The sequence below is a fragment of the Lolium rigidum genome, chromosome 6 (genome assembly GCF_022539505.1).
Source record: "Lolium rigidum isolate FL_2022 chromosome 6, APGP_CSIRO_Lrig_0.1, whole genome shotgun sequence".
NCBI classification, from domain to species: domain Eukaryota; kingdom Viridiplantae; phylum Streptophyta; class Magnoliopsida; order Poales; family Poaceae; genus Lolium; species Lolium rigidum.
The window spans coordinates 12,267,337-12,289,869 of NC_061513.1; the positions used below are offsets into that span (position 1 = coordinate 12,267,337).

At 45.3% G+C, this 22,533-nt stretch overlaps 2 protein-coding genes across 2 annotated transcripts; both read right to left on the reverse strand.

Annotated features, from left to right (window-relative positions):
- Positions 1-1,922: 1,922 nt before the first annotated feature.
- On the reverse strand, positions 1,923-6,320 carry LOC124662175. The gene is made up of 5 exons (XM_047200050.1): positions 6,222-6,320; positions 5,217-5,554; positions 4,918-4,937; positions 4,619-4,793; positions 1,923-2,524 (listed from the first exon to the last, which is right to left on the reverse strand). Exons 1-5 carry the CDS (start codon positions 6,318-6,320, stop codon positions 2,233-2,235), a joined length of 924 nt encoding a protein of 307 aa, XP_047056006.1. The 3' UTR covers positions 1,923-2,232.
- A 227-nt stretch (positions 6,321-6,547) lies between these two features.
- LOC124662176 (disease resistance protein Pik-2-like) lies at positions 6,548-18,357 on the reverse strand. Its single transcript, XM_047200051.1, has 7 exons — positions 17,254-18,357; positions 15,770-16,303; positions 15,530-15,634; positions 15,060-15,328; positions 12,175-12,216; positions 10,865-11,381; positions 6,548-8,443 (listed from the first exon to the last, which is right to left on the reverse strand). Exons 1-7 carry the CDS (start codon positions 18,355-18,357, stop codon positions 6,548-6,550), a joined length of 4,467 nt encoding a protein of 1,488 aa, XP_047056007.1.
- Positions 18,358-22,533: the final 4,176 nt, after the last annotated feature.

Sequence of the window (22,533 nt, forward strand, 5' to 3'; positions counted from 1 at the left end):
ACCCCGTCCGCAACATTGTTCCTTGCATAGCACTCCCTCTTACAAAACTCCAATCACACACTTGCATCCACTCTCCTCCTAAATCAATCTGGATTCGATGGAGTTACACATGTTTGGGTGGGCAACAATCCTTCAGGAACAATCTTTCATTCTGTAAGCTTTGCATAGCCACGGGATTGGGGTGGGGTCTATTTTGTTCTGGGATACATAGCAGGTCCATTCTGGGATAATTGCACATACTTCCTCGGTCTCAAAATATAAGGCCACAACACATTTCGAGGCACAACTTTAACTAACAGTTTGACCAACAAAATATGAGTTATATGTCATCAAAAGTATACCGTTGGATTCATATTTCAAAGATATTTCTAACTATATATTTTTTCTGTCATATAACTTATATTTTATTGATTCAATTATTAGCCAAAGTTTTGGCTCAAAATACGAAGTCTTCTTACATATAAAAACGAAGAGAATGTCAAGTTATCAACCAGATAGAGTTTTTTGTTTGTTTGCTCGGACCCACTTGAACCAACTCGTGCATTACTTTGTACAAGCTTTCTCTGTCTGTTGACAAGAAAAAACAGAGCATGTCAAGCTGCTTGCTCTGCTTCGGCCACTGCCGGTTCCCGAGGATTTGGCACGGATATAGCCATGCTCGACTATCTCGAGGATTTGCCAAAGTGCAACTCCTACACCACCATTCTGGTTGACATCGACTTATTCTCTAAGCATGCTCACTTCATCCCCCGCACCAAGCTATATGGATAACATATGCCGACGGTGTTGATTTCAGACAGGGCGCATCTTCACTAGCTCCTTATGACAGGAACAATTTCATCATAAATCTTACTAGCAAGGATAGGCGCGGCGCGCCCAACCTGGAGTGAATGAATGAAGGATGCTTAAATTTTTGTTAGAATACGGTAGTTTGCTGCGACGCCCAGCCTAACCTGGAGCGAAAGAATAAAGGATGCTTTAAATTATGTTACATTACAGTTGTGATGTGGAGGTCTGATAGTAACAAATGGTAAGCAATGTGCTAAAATACTTAGAAGTGAGTGGACTATTGTTCTGTATGATGGGAATTATTTTCAGAAATAGCGGGTACAATAGGGACTTGAGTACTTGACTTTGGATTTTACTAAGTTCGGTATGTAAAAGCAGCAACAATAACTGCCTTGTTTCCTTTGAATAGTTCTTTAGCGCAAGTTGTCATCGTCCTTATTGCCGGATGATAGAACAATGACTTCTTGGATCTTGACATGAAGGCTGGAGCTGGTGTGGCTCCTGCTCTGCTAGAGGAGGGCCCTGGCTCGTCGTGGGTGCCAACAGCGGAGAAGATATCTCTGGCACACTGAAGTGGGCTATCCGAGCAGTGCTCTCCATGCAATGTCATTCAAATATTCTTTTGAAACTAATAACCATGCTTCTAGTTTTCCATTGATTCGTTCAAAGCGATCCGAAGTGGTGTTTGTGGTCTTGTGGGCCTATCATCATATTTCATAGAAAGAAATCATCAAATTACCACAAAGCAAAAGAAGTAGTGCGAAGATATGAGCAAGGAAGAGATTTGTAAAAGTATACATTCTTATTAAATCATGTCTATTTCAAAACACACCTAGGTCTATCCTGCAACTATGTCCTTTTATCATAGGCTTGCCGTTGCAAACATAGTTCTAGAATACATCAAAATAACCATACAATACAGCTTATGGGCTAAGAGTATTGTAGCTCTGCATAATCAGCAAACCTTAGAAGGAATGACTGACAAAAATCCAAATTAAGCACTCAAATCAGAAAAGGGTTCTCTACAGTTTATACAACACATTCATTCAGTTAGTTGTTTCTATATCTCTGCAAATCGTGTGTTCTAAACCTGCAGAAATACACCACATAAGTTTCCCACGGTCGCCTTTCACTGAATAGGTTCCTATGCATTTAGAGGATTTTTTTTATAGCAAAGGAGAGTATGTACTAACTGAAATAGCATATATAATATAACAGGAAATTTGTGACACTCAAAGAGCTCTCCTTGGATAAACACGTGACACTGGGACTGTTGCTAATTTATTACTATGTAGCACTCAAAGAGGACTACTACTAATTTGTTTCGCTAAACATTCGAACACATAGCAGCACGATAGAATAAGATGATATCATATGGAAGCTAGCACAATTCAATCGGCTAATTTTACTTTCAGTGAACTATAAAATAAGTTGGCATCTACGTTACTTGATGTCAAACGTGAAAGGTAACCTGAAAGAAAGCATCCATTTGATGTAGAATACAGTTGATGAGAAAAAGAACATACTGTGCGCACAGATTGCTTCCATTTGCAGAGTGTTTCTCCTCTTCATGCTTCCTGGAATGAAGGTAAATGCATGTATTCGGCGTTTGAAGCAAGTCACTGAAGTATGTACTTGACTTGAATGTTTTCCCAACACATGAGTGGATGTCATAGATATATGAACTACTCTGAGAACACGTTGTCTAGAAAACACATGGAAATAACTTTGTAACCTGTGTATCAAGGAAGAACAAAAAATCAGTGATTTATACATCAAAGGAACCCGCAAATCTATTTATGAACCCTGTAGTAAAATTTACCATAATCCATATTCTCTGCAAGTAATTCAGGTCACATACAATACAAACCGGAAGATAATGAGAAAGGAAGATACATGTTCAAGCTTCTAAAATTACTCAGATATTCAGATGTTATGAGAACGGATCCTAGAAAAAAGAAATATTTCCATGCGAATTGTTAAGTGAGTGGCTACACTGAAAAAGCAAGCTGAGAAATGACCAAACCTAACAGCGCCTTAAAGCAATTCAGAAGTTTAAATGTTCCTTAGCAATTGTATTCAAGGATACGAATCCATAGTGCAGCTAGAAGGGAAAAGAATTAAAGGGATGCAATTAACATGTAGGGAGAAAATGTAGTCAAGTACAATGTTTCTGAATTTCTCTCTATTTCGCTTTGGTTGACCGTTGGACCCTCAAAATGAAGCTTCATTAAATATTTTTTAAGAGAAGGCCGGGATGACACACCTCTAAGGAGAACTTGATTATTGTACAATATTGAACCTTTATCTATATGATAATCTTGTTCATGCCAACTGAATCATCGAAACAAAGATTATATAATATGGAAAAACTTCTACAGGCTAATTCTGAAGGAAGAACCAATCCTTATAATAGATAATTATCCTGACATATAAAATATAGCTGCTAAATAATATGAGTACTCTGGTAAAGAAGTGATATTTAAAATTCGAGCAAACACTGGATGAGTCCCTCATTGCACTCAATATACTACTGTTCCGACGCATCAATGCCCAACGAAGAGTAGCAGAGGAAGTACAAATTTTGACAACCAGCAATCAGACCTGAAAAAAATGCCCTTACAGAACCAGAAAAGATAACATCCCAAACGGCAGAGAGAGAATAAAAGCAGCAGCCACCAGCAGCTCTGTTCGACAACCTGAAAACAGAACACATACAGTCAAGACTGAAGAGAATTGGCCGAGGCAGCAGACCAATTCACTATAAATGATATAAATAACAGGAAAATCCAGGTAATTTTAACCACGCACTTACAAATTTTATTTCAAGAATAAATCTATATATAATATTGGTTGGAGCCATCTAGTTCAGTTGGGAAGGAGAGCGAGAGAGAACAAAATAGAACACACAAAGATGCATTTTATTCTCTTTAGAACTTTGGAAAATATTTTGCAGGCTAACAGAAAAGACCAGTTGGCTTTTCAAGAAGCATGCCCATAGAAGTTAAGAAAAATAGCAGGAAGGGCAGGCTAAGCATTATTGCTAGATACCAAACTGTCGATTCCGTTATGCAGTTCTTCTCTTCCAGTGATCTGTTCATTACAGAATCCGTTGGATGGCATTCTAATTTTTACAACTGGACAGCTAAATTGTCAAAATCTCTAGAGGTGCAGCTAGACTGAATCCACAAAAATCAATGCTCAAGAAGCATCTGGAAGGTACAAAAGTACAGGCTAACTTAATCCACAAAATCATTCTGATGGTTGGCATCTTTGGGCAGGAACATGAACATATCAAAAAAGAGTCCATATTTTCTAGCGTACTGAACCTGTGTAATATCATCTTGTCTTGTCATAAAGAGAAAGATCCACCTAGCGTATGTAAGTTTGGAAGATAGAATAAGAATAATTATTTCACCATATCAAAGTCTATCATCAGAAAAAGGATACTGTCATCATTTGAAACAATTTATTCAATATTTTCTTTTCAGCTTGGCTAGGAAAATATGTCTCTTTAGTTCAATTCCTTCAAGTTTAGAGTTGTGAGAGGATGATCAGGTTTCACAGTATGAACATATGAAAGTGCTACACAAGAGGGAAGAATTAAACGTGGCATCTAGTTAACTGTACATCAATACATTACTATTAGGATCTATAATTGCTCACAGCCAACGGCAATAAAGAGGATCACAGATACGGAATACAGGGACAGTTCTACAAATCAGAAAAAACCCAGAACCAGTCCAGTTGAGGGTATGGATACCTAGCCTGGCCCAGGCATCAGAGCGACCAAGGCCAACCTCGAAGTGATGGAGTTTGAGCAACTCACCAGGGTACTTGAGAATAGCTAGGTGTGGACCAACGGGTGGCCAATATTCTTGAGCTGCGCGTTCCACAGAGGTCTTGAGGCCAGACCACAAGAGTGATCACAGCGACGGCGCTGTAGAACGCATGCGAGAGCGAGAGGAGCGGAGGGAAGACCAGCTGGTGCTGGACTGCTGGTTCTGGCATGGATAAACATGATGGTCAGCACTGCCCGAGGTACGTCGTCGCCGAGGATGACCGCAGTTCATGGCCGGTCCAACTAGCCCCGGAAGGTTCAATTTCGGGCCTGAAATTAAACGGCACCTTGGACGGAATCGGGGGACCTCGAGAATAGCAGAGCACATCAGCGGGCTCTGCCGCCAAGTCCGGGAAGGAGCTTCTGGAGGCTGGTCGCTGGGGGGATCAGCTTCACGCCTCCCGCGACCGCGACCGCGCCCGCGCCCGCGCCTGGAGACCACCCATCTACTCGCGCGGATCTTATTGCGGGTGACGATCTCGTTCGTATTCGTCTCCTTGCGATGTTGACTTTCCTGACAACGTCCGGTGGCGATGGAATCAGAATTTAGATCGATGAATTACTGTTGAGAGGAAGAAATAAGTACGATATAGATACCAACCCGTAGGTTCGCTCGCCGATTTGATCAAGATTGTCGAAGCAGTCGACGCCGCGATGCAGGCGTGGGGCGTCGCGGGCAACGGCGGCGCCTGCAACCACCATCATGGGCACATCCACCAGCAGCACCTCCACCACCACGAAATCGACAACCACCACGGGATCCTCCACAAGCAGTACCTCCATCGCCATGAAACTGGCCACCGCCACGGGCTCCTCCACCAGCAGCACCTCCACCACCAGAAGGGCGACCACGGCGCAGGCGGAGCCCCACGGAGAGACCCACACGGAGATCCCCGCACCATCAGAACCGACAAGAGGGCCGGACTGAGAGAAGGAGAAACTCGGACACGCTGGTGTCGTGTCAGCCGGAGAAAAGACAAAGGAGAAGATGCTCGAGATAGGTCAGTTGGTCACTGCGCCGCTTTGACCGTCGAGGAAAATCCAACATCCGACAATCTAAACAATATTGGCCCACCACGTTCTAAACATCTAGCAGCTAGAGTCACACCAGAAACGCACCACTCCACAGCTTCACCAAAGAAAATACAGATAGACACACGTGTTGTTAGCAACCTCAAACCCAGAATAAATAGCACGTAGCACCAACAATGTACACAAGAAAGAATCAGACGGAACCAAATCACCAAAGAGCATGCGTGTTAACAACACCACGTTAATCCAAAGGAGAATTCAAAACTCTGAGAAAAATTGAGGCTGTTACGGTTTTTTAATATAGTACTTATATAAGTACATGGAGCCTTTCGAACAAAAAGAAATCAACGTGGAGTGAAGTGAGAAATTGATGAAATGGTTCTGAAATCCACAAATAGGGAAACTAAAACAGATATCACAAATATAGAGGAAAAGAGTCATCTTGTTAATCAAAAGGCAGCGGTCCTGGGCGTTGATCTATAAAAAAACGGTGCCACGGAGGTGTAAGCAGAGTGGACTTCTGAGTTTTGATTTGAACTTTCCATCAGGCGTCCTCTACCTCCATGTACGGCTCCTGATCATGCAAGCGCCCACAACTCGAGAGGACCTCAGCTGCAGCCGCGAGGAAGAAGCCCACCGAGGCGAGAGATGTGGCCATGGAGCATCATGAGTCTGCACAATAGTTGCTCCCTCTCGATCGCCTCCAAACCTGGTTCCTGCCTCCTCCCGCCGGCGGCGATGTTCCTCTGAAAGGGAGGCTGGCGGCGGTGGGGTGGACATTTTCGAACGCATGGACACTCGGATCTTGTCTCCTATATATATAGCAGCGTTAAATGGCCTTCTAATTTGGGAGATTGCTTCTAGTCTAAGGCATGCACCTGTTGATCAGGACGAGCGTGGTTCCTCCGTCTTCAGCACAGGCTTTCTTGGATGGCTGGAAAGCTGGCGCTCCAAGTCTTGCTTGAGATCGTCGTGGTAGAAACCGCTCAGCCACACTTCCTTGAGCCCAATTAGATTCTCTAGGAGAGAAATCTGCAAAGACGACCCACTGGAGCACTGAATCTTTAGCACCTCGACCTTACCATGTAACTCCCCAAAACTAAGCTCTAATCTCGAGGTGCACTCAATCTCGAGGACCCGGGTCATGTTCCAATACCCATTTTCAATTCTTAGTGATCTATATAAACCAAGTTCTTCTACATCCCGTTGTGTTAATATGCTCAACGAAAACTTGACCTTCTTGATATTCTGAAGCTGAAGCAGCCAGACAGGGGATATTTGGACATGCCCGTACGCCTTAAGGCTCTTGAGGGTCTTGGGTGGTTTAGAGATGCCACCGAAACGAGCGAAGAGACCACCCTTATCCTGATCAACTCGCACTGACAGGGACTCCAGATGGGCATAACCCGAGATGGCCGAACAAAAGTCCGTCCAGTGCTCTCGGTTGATGCCGGACACCCCGAGCTTGCGTAATTGGGTAAGGTTCTTAAGCTCCTTGATGACGGCCTTCCCAGCTGCAACATTGACAACACCAATAGTATGCAAGGCCGTCAGGTTTCCAATCCCTGCAGGGACCTTAACACTTCCATTATCTTGTCGGGGCTTCTGGAACTTAGAGAACCAACTGGATACCAAAGTCTGTGGCCTGCTCCATGATGATGTTGTTGATGCCCGGACCCCATCTGATACTGCTTCTTGGACTCTGGCTGTGTCCTCGGCTGGTGTTGATATCTGGTCCACATGTTCTGTTTGTGAAGTTGCAACTGTGTCATCACCTTCATCCTTTGTCAAGATGGTGCCCGCACGAATGTATTGCAGTTTCTGTAGCTTTGAGATACCCAGCGGCAGCTTGATTACCGAGGTGCCTCTGACGTCCAGAGTCTGCAACTGCCTCAGGCCACACAATGATTCTGGTAGAAGGCTGATCTTCTTGTGTCCTCGCAGGGAGAGGAACTTAAGGCGAGGCAGTAGCTTCCTAATATGCTCAAGATGATCATTTGTCACATCCGTTGCTTCCTCCAGATCCAGCACCCGAACCAGCCTCATCTTTTCAGAGATGAGGAAGGGTTTCCAAACACCAAACACTGTCAGCGACCTTAGCCGTGAGACATCGATGCCCCTGAATACAATCTCATCTCTGTCCCAGCTGCTCCTTATGGTGAGATGCTGTCCTGCATGCTGCGAATTGAGGCTACAATGCCCATCCAGTGCAAAGACAAGGTTATCTTCCATTTGCCGTGAGATGATGTATTCATGGAAGAAAGCATTAACTTGGCAGAGGACGCTGGACCCTTTTTCTTCATATGGATGTAACGCACTATTATTGGCTTCTCGATGCTGGACTATGCTCAAGCTGACAAGCTCCAAGAACAATCTTTCCCCATTCTCCTCAGCTACCCTATCGGATGTGTCCCGAGAGTAACCTTCCGCGATCCACCGCCGCAGCAAACGCCTCCGTCTGATGTTGCGTTTTGCAGGGAAAACAGACATATAAAAGATACATGGCTTGAGTGAATCGGATAAGGTATCGAAGTAAGACTGCATCCAAGCAAATAAGCCCCTTAAACAGTGGAATTTTGGGTCCTTCTCCAGTGTTCCCATAAAGTCACCATTTATATCATTCAACAATTTTTTTGTTTCTCTAGACATGTCCTGAGATTGGCCTCCTGAAGGAATTATTTCTTTTGCGAGGAGTTTTCCAATAACATCTATAACTTTGATAATCCCGCCACACTTGGCTACGATATGCTCTAAAGTCAATTCCCTGCAGCCCTGAGTCATCTTCACTCCAGAACAACAGTTAATGTTGGGAACAGTAATCACTTAAGAAAAAAATACACTTTTAATTATCTTCATTCCATCACCAAAACTCTATCTAGGAAAGCTGAACTGGGCTATATATCCCATCCGAGCGAACAAACCTAATGCCTTCCATGCGGACAGAGATTTTGTGCACATGGGCACTAGTGATCTCATTTTTTTAAAATAATCAAAAATCATATTTTTCAGTTTTAAAAAATTCTGAAAAAAAAATCCGCATACATATAATGATGTATCCCACAAAGGTGCAAAATATCAATTTCAAATATTTAATATTTTGACCTACACAAAAATAACAAAAGTGTAGATCTGAGTAGTCATTTTCAAATCTCCAAAACATATCACATTTTGTCATTTTTGTTTAGCATAAAATAAAAATAATTTTGGGTTGACATTTTGCATGATTGTGGGATGTATCACTGGCAGTCTCCAGAATTATTTTCATATGTTTTTAATAACTTGTAAAAATATCTTTTAATTTTTTAAAATGGCGAGAGCACTAGAACTCGGGAGGCAAAATCACTTTTCGCTTCCATGCACCATATTTAGATTAGATCTAGTCGAGTAAAATAGAATAATAAAGGTCCACATTTAAACAAGTAAATCAGTATACTTTTATTGAAACATTAATCTCGAACTTTGATAATCTCGAACTTTAATTTTTGCGAGCATGTCAATTAGCCGCAAGACACGCACTACTTACGAAGTAAGCTAGCTACTTAGAACCTTGATGGATTTCTAGCACCAGCACACTGCTTAGTATAAGAGCATCTCTAAGCCAAAAAAATCTTCAGCGGAGCAAATTTGTTTCTCTAACGACGGAAGTGACACCTAACCGAAAGCTAAAAAGACTTTATAGGAACAAAAATACGAATCCGGCCCCAAAAATCACCCCCTCTCCTATATTTGCTCGGCCACGAGGCCGATGTGAAAAAATCCCCTCCCTTCCGCCGCTTACTCTCCCGCCGCCGTTCTACTCCCCACCGCCCCTCCTTCCACCCAAACCAGCCGGAGATGGCCGGATCCCGCCGCTGGTCACCGCCGCCTATCCGCAGCGCCTTTCGTTGCCGCGGCGTGCCTCGTGGCCGTAGATCTAGCTCTCCCGGCCTCCCATCGATGGCGGCACCTCACGGCTAGTAGCACAGCGTGCGGCAGCGGTAATGGGGGACCTGGGTGGCCGAAATCACTGACCGGAACACTGGCCAACACCACTAGCTAGGTATGTTCTAGTCAGCGCGGCAGGCGGCGTGGGCGCACGATGTCACCAACGTCTAGTTCCATGGCTCCGACCGCGGGCCGCTCAACTTCCCCCTCGAGTGTGAAGCCGTGTCGGAGCTCTTCTCCCCTCCGAGCCACGGCCGCGCCGCGCGCATCGCTCGGGAGGACCGAGAGGCTCGGGTGCGAATCGAGGCTGAGGCCGCCGGCGAGAGGTATATGGCCGAGCTTCGTCGGCTGAATCCCGGCCGCGTCCCGGTGGAGGCGCAGTGCTTCGCAGAGTTCGCCGCGTGCCGCGGCCTCGCCTCTTCAACGGCATCGGTGGCGACGGGACCTTCTTCTTCGACGGCGGCATCGTGTTCCTTCGCGACGGCGGGTGGCGTCTTCCTCCGCCCTGGCGCAGGGCGTCATCGACCTCTGCAACAACGACGACTCCTTCAACGCCTGGCTCGAGAGCCTCGACGACTAGGTGGCTTGAATTTGGTGTTTTTTTCGTTTGATTGCAATTTGTTTGATGAAATGTATAGTAGAAGATTGAGATATAGGAGTTTAGATTTAGAAGATCAATTCCGGCGGCTGAAGTTTAGAGGAGCAAAAAAAATTCTCATCGGTTAAACAATGCACCGTTTTGTCCTATAACATTTAGGAGTTGGGCTAGAGATGCTCTAATGTTTTTATCTCTCCACTAACAGAACCCTTTTACTGGCCGCGGGCACATACTGCCGGTCACTGATGATTCCGCCTTTCACTACAGTACCGAAGACCCCCCCCCCCCCCCCTCCTCAAGCAAAAAAAAGTTATAAAATTCCTATGAAAATAAAATTTCGAATTCTTCATTTTGAATTAATGCTTAACATGGAAATAATAATATCATATGGTTCAGCAATAAAAATACACTAGTTGCTACGTACTCTTGTACTGCTTGCACTAATTAACTTGTCAAAAAATAACTTGTAAAAATAACTGCAGTTCTTGCAGGTTATTAACTTTTCAAAGTAAAACGTGAATGACTAGTTCTATTTCCTTCCCTTGCCGAAATTGCATATAAAATTTTCGAAACAAAAAGTGCATATACTAGCATGCATGCATGAAACATAGTATGAAATTAGCTAGTAGCTGGTTGGGATGAAGTATATATAGCTGGCCAATAGTGAGGAGGAAACACACCTTGTTGAAGAGATTAAGGGCCGAGTCCGAGTTAAGACCTTTGACATTGACTAGTTGTGCTTCCTTGCCTACACAATGCATGGCGACTTTTTTCTCATTTGTAATGACGATTATACGTGACTCCGCACTATCTGGTAAGAAGGCGGCTTTTATCAAGTCCCAGTCATCTGTGGACCGTAGACCATCCATGACGACGAGGCATTTATGTTGATGCATAATCCTACGACAAGCTTGAATTGGGTCTTGGCCTTGCACAATGCCAACGGCCGCAGCTTTCTTGGCTTGGAGATCATCCGAATAGAAATCCAAAAGTAAGCAGCGAGAGAAATCCGTCAAGTTGAACGGATGGGGCACATCTACCCAACTGTACATTGTAAATCCATGACGAGCATGGATGTGCGTACATACAGTGCCAGGCACCTGGACTTTTTGCTGCAAACCAAGCATTGCGTGGCAGAAGACGCTTCTGACGAGAGTTGATTTGCCAACACCAGCAATCCCCCACACGGAGATCACACCGTTGCACGTGCCTAGAACTTCTCCAAGGTCACGCGCCGAGCTCGCCTGACGCCCAACAAGTGTATATGTGTTGGTCCAGTTACGCGCCTCTTCGCTTCTATTGGAGAGTACGGGGATAGTACTGCCCTGCATGTCAGAAACATAATTGTTTATTTTCCTTTCTTTAATGATTGGCATGAGTTTTTTTTTAAATGCACATTAAATAAGTTAAACAAAAATAAAATTATAGACGGGAGAGGGAATAATAAGCTACTCAAGAGCCCCTGGCCGGCAGAGGCTCGCCATGGCGCCCAGCCTCGCCACGTATCAAATATGTAAGATTTCAAGTTTATTTATATTTTGGTTGTATCATGCATCAATGTTTTGAAAATATGTTGGTTTTCATACGTATATTTCAATTCTCTTTACTACCATCCGTGATTCCACAAGACGTGGCACACGTCTATGTGTTTACCTGTGTTATAAAAGCGACAAACAAATAACGAAGAACGAAAAAGAAAACGCATCGGAGACACAAGATTTAACGTGGAAAATCCCTCCAACATAGGGGAAAAAAACCACGGGCGCCAGCCAGCAAATACTTCACTATATCGAGAAGTGTTTACAAACGCCGTGGGTTATCTTATAATCTGATAAACCCTAACCGGGAACTTACAAGAGGTATATATAGGCGGTGGCATCGATCCGTACTTGGATCACAATATAACAACCAGTGTGGCCCACTATTTAATAAAACCATTTTTTTCTTATCTTCCACCTCCCCATCCCTCTGTCCCGTACATCTTCTCCCTTTTCCGTTTCTCTCGAGTTGATGTTCCTCTAGATCTCCAAATCTTGCATCTCAGTTTTTTTTAGAATTACTTGCATCTCAGTTCAGTTCTTGTAGAATTGAAATCCTATTTTCCATCCATGGCCTATACAAAGGCCACTAACCGGTCAAGTCCCACCCGGCCCAAGCCACCTAAATCCTATCTCTAAATGCAGCCATGCACTTTCTTCCCTGGGCGCTCGCTCCCCCTTCCTCGATGGCTACCAGACCCGACGCGCCACACATCGGCCGGCTTGCCTCGCCGCTCCATGTCTGAAGCTCCCTCTCCTCCATCGCACGCGTCCCTGCGGGCCTTGCCCGTTGCCGCCTTCTGCAGTTTCGGTCGACGCCATTTCCGCCCTCGCGCGCGTCCTGCTGGCCCTTGCCTGCCACCGCCTTCTGCAGTTCCGGACAACACCGGTCACCGGCCACACCAGGCCCTTACGCCCGCCGGCAAGGCGCCATTTCGGACCTGCCCGAGATCCTCGCTGCGGGGTGTGGCGGCGAGACCGACCTCGCTGCGCCAGCCTACCCATAGCGCTCGAGCGCCTCCCTTGCACTTGGTTCCCTGCAACGCTCCATCTTCCCATCGCTCGCGTCCGCGTCAAGCATCTCCTCTACCTCCTCGTTCTTCCTCTTGTTCGTTCGGGTTGGGAAGAAACAAACGACCACGAACCGGTACAATGGCGTTCCCTCCCCGTTGCCATCGATTTCACTATTTTCGGACGGTCGCTATCGTAATGTGATGTTGGAGTCTTATTCGATCGGGGAGAGTAGAAAATATAAACTAAACGGTAGGGTGGCCGGGTGGGAGGGCAAATTTTAGTAAAAAGAGGGTAGACTCGCCAAAAAATTGGGGAGGAAACACTATTCCCTTTATTATTAATATACATAGATATAGATATATAGGTATAGATTTGGAGATGACTAAGAAGGGGGACTTAAGTGGGATTCCACTTTAAGCCCTACTAGGGGAAATTTTGGTATCTTTGCACTGGGTGGCCTGGTCTTATCCCCTTTTCTTGCTAAGGAATATCAGTCTCCAAACCATTGTGACTCTTCCTTATTTTTTGGTGTCCCCTCTTCCCCTTCATCTGCTGCCACCATGAGTGACATTGGAGAAGTGAGTGGAGAGCATCTTGGGCTCATGCTCCAAACTATTGTCGAGTTGTTTATGTCCACTGAAAAATAGAATCAACATGCTCGTGGGGAAACTGCTCATTGAGAGAGGGGATTGTGACTCGGGTTCTTTTCGCCAGGGATGTTTTCTCCATGGTCAACTATCGATGTGGATGGAGCCTGTCTTGTAGCATATGCGATGGGAAACATGGCTAGGGGCCCATCGAGCATCGTGTCGCTGATTTCATCACCAGTAGTGGAACCGAGCGAATTTCAAGATATGTGGACTACCCCGTAAAGAACTGTTGGCGGCATGTTCGGCAGGGCACCACTTTGGTCTAAGGACTTGCCTAAGGAATTTCCATCTTGACAGAACCTTGGAGGTGGCAAAACCCCCTTGTTGGCTCCTTCTGGTGCCTAAATGTGATGCTTCCAAGAACCAATGCTGCCATGGGTGGGGTAGTGCGTTGTCTCTGCGCCCATCCTCATCCAACCCGGGAGAAGGTAGGAGGAACAAGAAGCGGCATCATTGCCATAATATATTCCTTAGCGGCCCAGTCAGTTAGCTCGAGGAGGAAATCCTACATCTGGCTATTGATGGAAAAGGCGCAACCAAGGCTATGAATGCCATTCTCAGCCATCGCAAGGGAAAAATTGTACTGAGTGTTGGAAAGGACAAGGATCCTGACTGGATGATGTTGTTCATTTAAGAGGTCATGATGCAAATGTTGGTGAAGTGTTTTTGCTGCGGGTGAAGTTGGTGTATTTTCAGTAGGTTTAGGTCCAGCTTAGTTGTTTTCGAGCATGCTCGAGGGTCCAAGAAAGGGTTGTAATCGACTTTCTTCAGGACTTATCATGCTGAGCTACAAGGGCGGAAAGCATATACTACACAGCTCTGTGCGGCACTAGTAGGTCACGCCACCAAAAGCGGTGGCTTCATAGGCCGGCCCGTTTAGGCGGGTTTTTCTTTTTAAATTCTTCTATTTCATTTTCTATTTCTTTTTTATTTCCTATTTTGATAGTAAAAAATGTTCATGGCGTGAAAAAATAGTCATATTTTCAAAAAGGTTGTTCATAGTCAAGAAAAATGGTCACGGTATTTTAAATAATTGTTCATGGGATTAAAAAAAAGTTCACATGGTTAAATTGAGTACTTTTATGCAATTAAAATATGTTCATTTGTTTCTTAAAAATGGTTATGGATTTGAATTTTTTCTACAACGCTGAACCACCTTTGTATTAATAAATGTAACTTGATAAAAATTAAAAGATTTTTCAAAAATTAAAAGTACTCCCCTGTGAGGGAAGAACTTTATTTAACAAGCCCCCCTGTGAGGGAAGAACCATCTACAAGGGCTTACCGAATTGGGCTAAAAAATGCTTGTTTTCTATTACAAGAATCACCATTCAGTTGGGGGAACGCAGTCATCTTTGTGACGTAGAAAAAAACTCTATATGTTACATTTCTTAAAACTGTGTTGTGTTACTTCCATCCTTCTGAACGGAAGGCTGACATCATCTTATTGCATATGCTCTAACAATTAACACAAAACACGTTGTGTCTTTTCTAAAGTAAATGTACGCATACGTTAAGGAAAGTAATTAGTAAACAGACTCTAGAAAGAGAGTACTCGTAGAAGATAATGCCATGAATAAACATGCATATATACCTTTATTAACGGGTGAAGCATTGTTTCCTCTTTTATATCTTGGGCGTTGAAAGCATGCTGTTCCTCAGATACAACATACTTGGCCACATTTTCATTATTTGTGATGACAATGATACATCCTTTTGTAGGTTCGGATAAGAAGGCATCTCTTATCGAGTCCCAGTCATCCCTGGACCCCAGACCATCAACAACAATCAAGCATTTGTATTTCCGTAGAAACTCACAGCACCCTTGAATTGGGTCTTGGCCTTCCATAATACCAACTGCTGCAGATCTCTTGTACTGTAGATCATCTGAATGAAAATCTAAAAGCAAGCGCCGGGAGAAGTTAATCAAATTGAATGGATGCTGCACATAGACCCAGCTAAACATTCTGAAATTCCATCCTTGAATTCGGTGAGTTAACTTGTCATCTTCATCAGCCCGTTCCAATGATTCTTCAGACCAAAAAATTTCTACATAGTATTTGTTTCTGACAATATCTGATTTCCGCGAACAGGAAGTCCCCCACACAGAGGTGACGTGATTGTGACACAAATTGTGAAATACACTCCGATGTTTCTTGAGCCAGTCACGTGCCTCTTCCCTTCTAGCGGAGAAAAAACGCCCCGTGCGAGAAGCCTGCCTGTCATCAACTCCGTAGTACTCACAACCCTGCAAGTAAAGACACATGATCGTTACACATTGTTCCTTGTATGATCCGACCTCCACGGCCCTTAACACAAGCCAACAACAGTATGACCGTGAGATCAAGAAGAGTTATAGTTTGTGGTGAGTAAATATGCATACCTTTATCAAGGCACGAAGAACCGGGTCCGTTTCTAGATCTTTGATACTGAGTACTCCATTTTCATTATCTATACAATGTGCGGCCACCCTTTCTTCATTCGTAATGGCGAGGATACAACCTTTGATTGGCTTGGATAAGAAGGTAGCCTTAATCATGTCCCATTCATTTGTGGACTGCAGACCATTGATCACGACGAGGCAGTCATTCTCACGCAAGAATTTACAACACTCTTCAGTTAAGCCTGGGTCTCTCATCATACCAACCGCTGCAATTTCGTCGACTTGGAGGTCTTGCGAACGAAAATTCAAAAGTAAGCGTCGGGAGAAGACCTCCAGATTGAAGGGAACGGGTACATCAACCCAGCTATGCCGTTCAAATTCCACTCCCTCAAATTGCTTGGACTTGTACATTATGCTGGTGTACACTTTATGGACGATAGTTGATTTGATATCACCAGTACTCCCCCACACGGAAGTCACACCGCGACATCTGATTTGCCAAATAAGTTCACGTGTTCCACTACCGCGCCCAGACTGCAAGTACGAAATGTATTCATCAAATTGGATTCCAGCTAGCTGTGCATTCAAGATACATATCTGAAGGACATTTGTCTGTGTAAAAAGAAAAAAACCACATGCACACAAAAGAAGAAGATACATGCTCAACCCATTCAACAGAACGGTCCCAACTACGTAAAGTCATCATGAATACCTTTAATTGCTCTGTGGATTCGCTCACACAGTATGTGATCAGTGATGGTCGTCTAGTACATACTGTGACGCACACTAGTATATATAGTGCCCGGATGAAACAAAGAATATAAAAATGTGTGCCATCTTTTGATGTAGAATATGTCAATAGATTGTGAAATGCATGTTTTATGATTCACGATTTTCATGATATTAGTTAATTTCATTCACAATTATCAAAAGGTATTTTATTCGTTTAACTTCTTGTTCAGTTCAGTCAATTGTCATGATAATTTTTTTTGAAATTTCATATATCCACTCTAGGTAATGGCTCAGTTCAGATTTTTTTTCATGATATTAAAAGATAAATTATGCATTTACATAGTTAATGTATCAGACTAGTTATTACTAGCTATTTTAGGGCGGTATTGGCCTATGGAAGTCAAGCCCACTAATATTATGTGGAAATTTAAAGAGCAAGCAATATATATTTGTAACTATTATTGCTTCAGACCACATAGCTATTAAGTAGTTATCCTCCATTTTAAAAAGAAAAAGAAAGCTATTAAGATCTATATTTTTCCAGAAAGATTTTCTTACGGTTAGGATTATATAACTATGGACATATGTAGTGTTCAAATAGAAATTCATAATAAAAGTTTTAATTTAGGACATTTAAATTGCACCTTACATAGATCAACGTCGTAAGGAACAATATGGAGAGTACGAAAAAAAAAAATGTACTTATGTGAATAATTTTCGTTGTAGTATATCTAATGTTGTCTCCGACTTACCTTCTTGGAGAAGGCACACAGTGATTGATCATCAGAGAACCGCGTGAGCTCTGATACTTGATATGGCTTCCCTGTGCAGAGAAGTGCAATCTGTAACTGATTTGTTGAGACGATGAGACGGCTGCCGTTGTTACTGTCCGGTAGGTACGATTTGATAACATCCCATTCTACCACAGTGGATACCTCTTCAAGGATGACCAAGTACCTCAGCCCACTCATCAATTGCCGCATGAGTTTAGCCTTGAGGTGAGCATCTTCCATATCCACTGCCGATTTCATCCTTGCTAGGAATTCTGCACCTACGTTATCTTCGCTAGACCTCACACAAACCTGAATCAGCATGCTCTTGATAAACTCATCAGGTTGAAAAGGAGTCATCAACTTTACCCAGGCACGGGTATTGAATCTTTCGCAGATTTCTGGGTCATTATATGCCTTCATGAGAATGGACGCCACCCCAAGATCAGCTGTTCCTGCGCTTCCCCAAACCGAGATCACCTGAAGATCACTGTCTTGACTCTTGATCAACTTCTCAAGGTCGGCCATGCTGTTGCTGCGACACTTCCCCATGTCCTCCCACACCTCTCTTAAGATGTGGAATGCTGATGGGCATGTATTTGCCCGATCTGGCTGTTCAGCCAGTGACATGGGCTTGGTGGAGTTGGAGCCAGAATCCACGATGAGGTTGTAGCGCACGTTCCTCTGGCATACATCCTCGACCCTGGCCTTGATATCCTTTATATCGTTGACCGCCTTGTCCAGGGGCAGCGGTGGCGCATCGCAGGACACCACCATGAGCCCGAAGCGCCACAGCCACCCCAAGGACGTCTTCTTGTCCAGGTGGACAACAAACTCGACGCAGTCCTCAACGTCAAAGGCGAGGTCACGGATCTGCCTCACCCAGGTCCTCACCACTTCATTATGGGCACCCTTCACATTGGCGACTTTGAGAAAGGATTGCATCATTTCGAACTCACCGGTGATGAACACCAGGTCGTTCTGCACCTTCACCCTCAGCTTCTTCTCCTCCTCTATCGCCAACTTCACCCTGCTCACTGTCCCCTCCATTGCCATCTTGGTCAGCCCAAGGGCGAAGTCCGCCATTGTTTGAGCTTCTGGATCTGGAAGCTCTCTACACTACAGGAGGTCGGGCGTTTGATGCAAGTGATAAGATGTTACGGGTGCTTGAGACACGGCATCAGCCCGGGGAGAGGTTTATAACAGGGAGGGAGAGCCCCCAGCCTCCCGTACCTCCAGCCTCCCAGCCCTAGCCGCCGCCGCCGCCGCCGGTAGCGCCTCCGGGGCAAAGACCCACGGGGCGTGGCGGCGGCGGGGGCCCTTCCTCGTCGACGCATGGTGGACGGCGGCCGGATCTCCCTCCCTCGAGCATGGCGGACGCACGGATGGGATGGGCAGCAGCGGCCTGCGCTGCGCCCCCTTCTCCCGTCGGCTCTCCCCTAGTGGATCGGCCGGCGCGGTTGGGATGGGCGGCGGCGGCCTGCCTGCGCCCTCCTCCCGTCGGCTCTCCGCAGCACTCCGGCAGGGGCTGGTGGTGGGCGGCGGCCAGGCCCATGGCCTGCGCCATTTTCCCCCGCCTCTCGCCGGTGAGTGGAGGCGATCTCGGGCTTCACCCGCGACACGAGGTCGCCCGGGGCAGCAGCCTTGGGTACGACGGTGGAGGTGGCCCTCTTCTTCGCCGGAGAGGGTCGGCTTGCGGTTGGTGGTGGTGGATCTATAGATCTATCACCGCGTTCCAGCGGCGAGATGGAGATGCATGGAAGCCGGCGACGGAGTCGCCGGTGGAGGGTTGGAGTGGCCAGCCCAGGATGGTCGCCGACGTGGGGGTCCGACCTGAATAAAGGCGGTGGTCCTAGGGTCTCTCTTGCGTGAAGAGGAAGACCTACCGGAGGCCTGGACTCGTTATCTAGCCGGAGTGTTGAGTTCCGGAAGGCTCCGCCGGCGAATGTAACAATGCTTTTTGCCTGGAGTTTGCTGGATCGGTGGTATTCGGTCGTGCGCACCCATGCTTTTATTCCGACCGATTGGTTCCGGAGGGAGCGGCGCGAAGCTCTTTTTCTGTGTTGACATCAAGTGACTATGGATCCATGATGAAAGTCGGAAGAAGAGAAGTTCATGAAGGCCGGAGGGGAGGACTAGCTAAGGGAGGTTCAAGTCTCCGCGCTGTTGAGGGACTTGCTTGGTGTTCCGGGCTTCACAGCAGCGGTATGAAAGTGGGGGCGATAACACATGTGAAGTTCAGAGTCCTACCTTTCAGGGTGAAAACCCAAGGTCTGACCTTAACTGGTTGTGCCTGGCAATGACCTTGTTGGAGGCATTATTTTGAGAGCGGGGACTATCTTCAGGGTGAAAACCTAAGATCGTTGATCGGGCGACGACGGTGTTAGAGCACCTGTTCCCTTCTTGGAGGCGTCGTTTTTGGAGAGTCTCGTATTTCAGGTGTTGTTTTGGCGGTGGATGTATTGCTGTTGTTAGGCCCGAGATACTGTAGCGGGACTTTTGTTTCTTAGTTTTCTTTTCCTTTTTTTGGCTGTGTGCATCCGTAGTGCCATTAGGGTGGTGCGTTGTTGCAGAGGCTGGGTGTAATTGGTATCTTTTTGATATTAATATATTCCCTTTATCGAAAAATCTGTGCGGTTGATGCCGGTGGTGACTTGGCCCAGTTCTTTTGGCGGCTTCTCGGAGAAGCTGCTCTCTCCTAGCTTCCTGGAGAAGCCGGTTTTAAAATTTTCCGAGGCTTCTAAAATAGCTAAGGCTAAACTAATTTGGAAGCCTCACAAAATTTTGTCATCGGCTTCCCCAGGAAGCTGGGGGAGGGCAGCTTCTCGGAGAAGCCGCCAAAAGAACTGAGCCTTAAAGGTCGCTGGACCAATAAAGACGAATTCAAGTTGGTCCCATGTACTCCCTCAGCTCGAAATTATAAGACCAGAACGTATTTCTTTTTACGATAAAGAGCATATATTAATATCGTGGAGATATCGATTACACCTAGCCTCTACAACAACATCATGCCCTAATGACATAAAAGATCCACATAGCCAAAAAAAAAGAATAAAAAAAAGTCATGCTATAGAGATCCAGAACTTGAAATAGCAACACTGACACCACCAAGACAACACCAGAAGATCAGCTTCTCCATAAGTGACGCCTCTAAAAAGAATGCACAAACGCTATCGTCGCCCGATCATAGATCTTAGGTTTTCACCCTGAATAAAGTCCTCACTCTCAAAACAATGTCTTCAACAAGAACATTGCCAGCCACAACCAATTAAGGCTAGACCTTGGATTTTCACCCTGAAAGATAAGACTCTGAGCTTTTCATATGCAGTCGACCCCACATACCAGTTGTTTTTTCAATTCACGAAGCACCAAGCCAATTCCACCTCACAACCAAGATCCGACCACCATTGCTATTCCACCGATCTCGGCTTCATGACCTTCTCCGCTAGCACCATGGAAAGAAAATGAGCTCCATGATATTAACAGCCAGCAGAGCTTCGAAGCGCTCCCTCTGAAACCAAACGGCCAGATAAAAAACATAGGTGCGCACGACCGAAACAACCCAATCCAGCAATCTTCAGGCATTATTCGCACAATGAATCTCGCCACCAGGGCCTTCCGGAACACGACAATCCATCCAGACTGGTGGGAACAAACCTCCGACAGATCTTCAACTTGGTGTGAGAAGAATCCGAGGACCGCCGCCTTTATTCAGATCGGACCCCAATGGCACCGACCATCCCGGGACGGCCGAGGCAAAGCCGGAGACACTAGGCGAAGAAGACCTCGGCAACAGCGCCCTGCAATCCAGCAGTCGACCCTCCGCCGTCGATAGCCTAGACCTCGGAGAGGACAAGGGTTGAAACGATCTAGGGTTTGCCCAAACGGCCCAACCCCCCGCACCTCCGCCGCCGGCACGGCGCGCCACCGGTGGCAACCACCACCGCCACCCCGACCCAGGGCTCCGCCCAGATCGCCTCGCCATGGACACGCCTCCCACCGCCGCCCCAGCAGCCCGTGCAGCCGTCCATGGCGACCACTGACCCCAGACCACCGTTTGGTGGCTGGGCCCGCCACCACCGTGGCCGAGACCGGCGGGGAGGGCCGGCGCGGGGGACTGCTGGCGGCGCAATGGGGGATCGCCCTGGGGTACGGCCCGAGGGGTCTTTCCGACTCTCCCTAAAAATGGGGAGCAGTGTTCTGTAATATTCTGATTAACTCACCAGAACGTATTGCTAGATCGTAAATTTAACCAACGTTATACAACATATATATTTTAAAATGTATATACCCAATGTAACGCGGTCCACTAATATATAAAATTAGAAAGGCAGTCACATATTCACATCTGCAACAGGAAACCCAAGCCAATGTTGGCCAGTTATACTTATAGTACATAGTAAGTTTGTTTGGATTGTACAAGGTATAAAACACGCAGGCACATTTGCTCCATTTAGTAATTCCATATATACTTGAAGGCACATTTGCTCCATTTATTTTATACTAGCACACGTATTCGTGCGTTCCAACAGAAATAAAAGCGATATAGAACATGATAAGTGTCATTTTTTTAACGCAACTTTTATGCAGTATAGTATAACCGAGATTGCCACACGGACATAGTGGACTTCTCTAAAATGAAAAGTGAACTTTTCCGGTAAAGAAATTGAATAACGCAACTTTTAAGCTTTTATATTGTCAGACACATATCAACAAGGGTAACCAGGTCTTATTTTGGATAAAATGAAAATAGACAGGAACGCAAGTTAAAGAGAAAAAAGGCAAAAAGACGAAAGATAACATGTTAGGCAACGAATTTTCAAAGCCAAATTTACAAGGAAAGGAAGAATTGGATTCTTTAGTGTGAAAATAAGCAAAATTAAAGGTGACTTGCACATGCATATGCAACGTCCGGCCATTAACTCATGCATGCCATTCTTTTCCTTCAAAGAGAAACTACATCTAGCTTGCAATATAAATTTAATTATACATACTGATGCAGTACTTATGTGGAAATCAATGTTAATAATTGCCAACTAAATTACAAATGATAGAACATGTCTCCCACATGACTGATTTTCTGTAGCATAATATTTATGGTTGTTATAGAACCATATTAGTAATCATCTCATAATACAAATATCATTAGAACCATAGAAAAGTATTTGGACATATTCAGACAATACCCCTCGTATTTGCGAAGGTCACCGTGCTAGTTCAAATAAATTACATAGAAGTTTGTTTGCGTATGTACACGTAGAG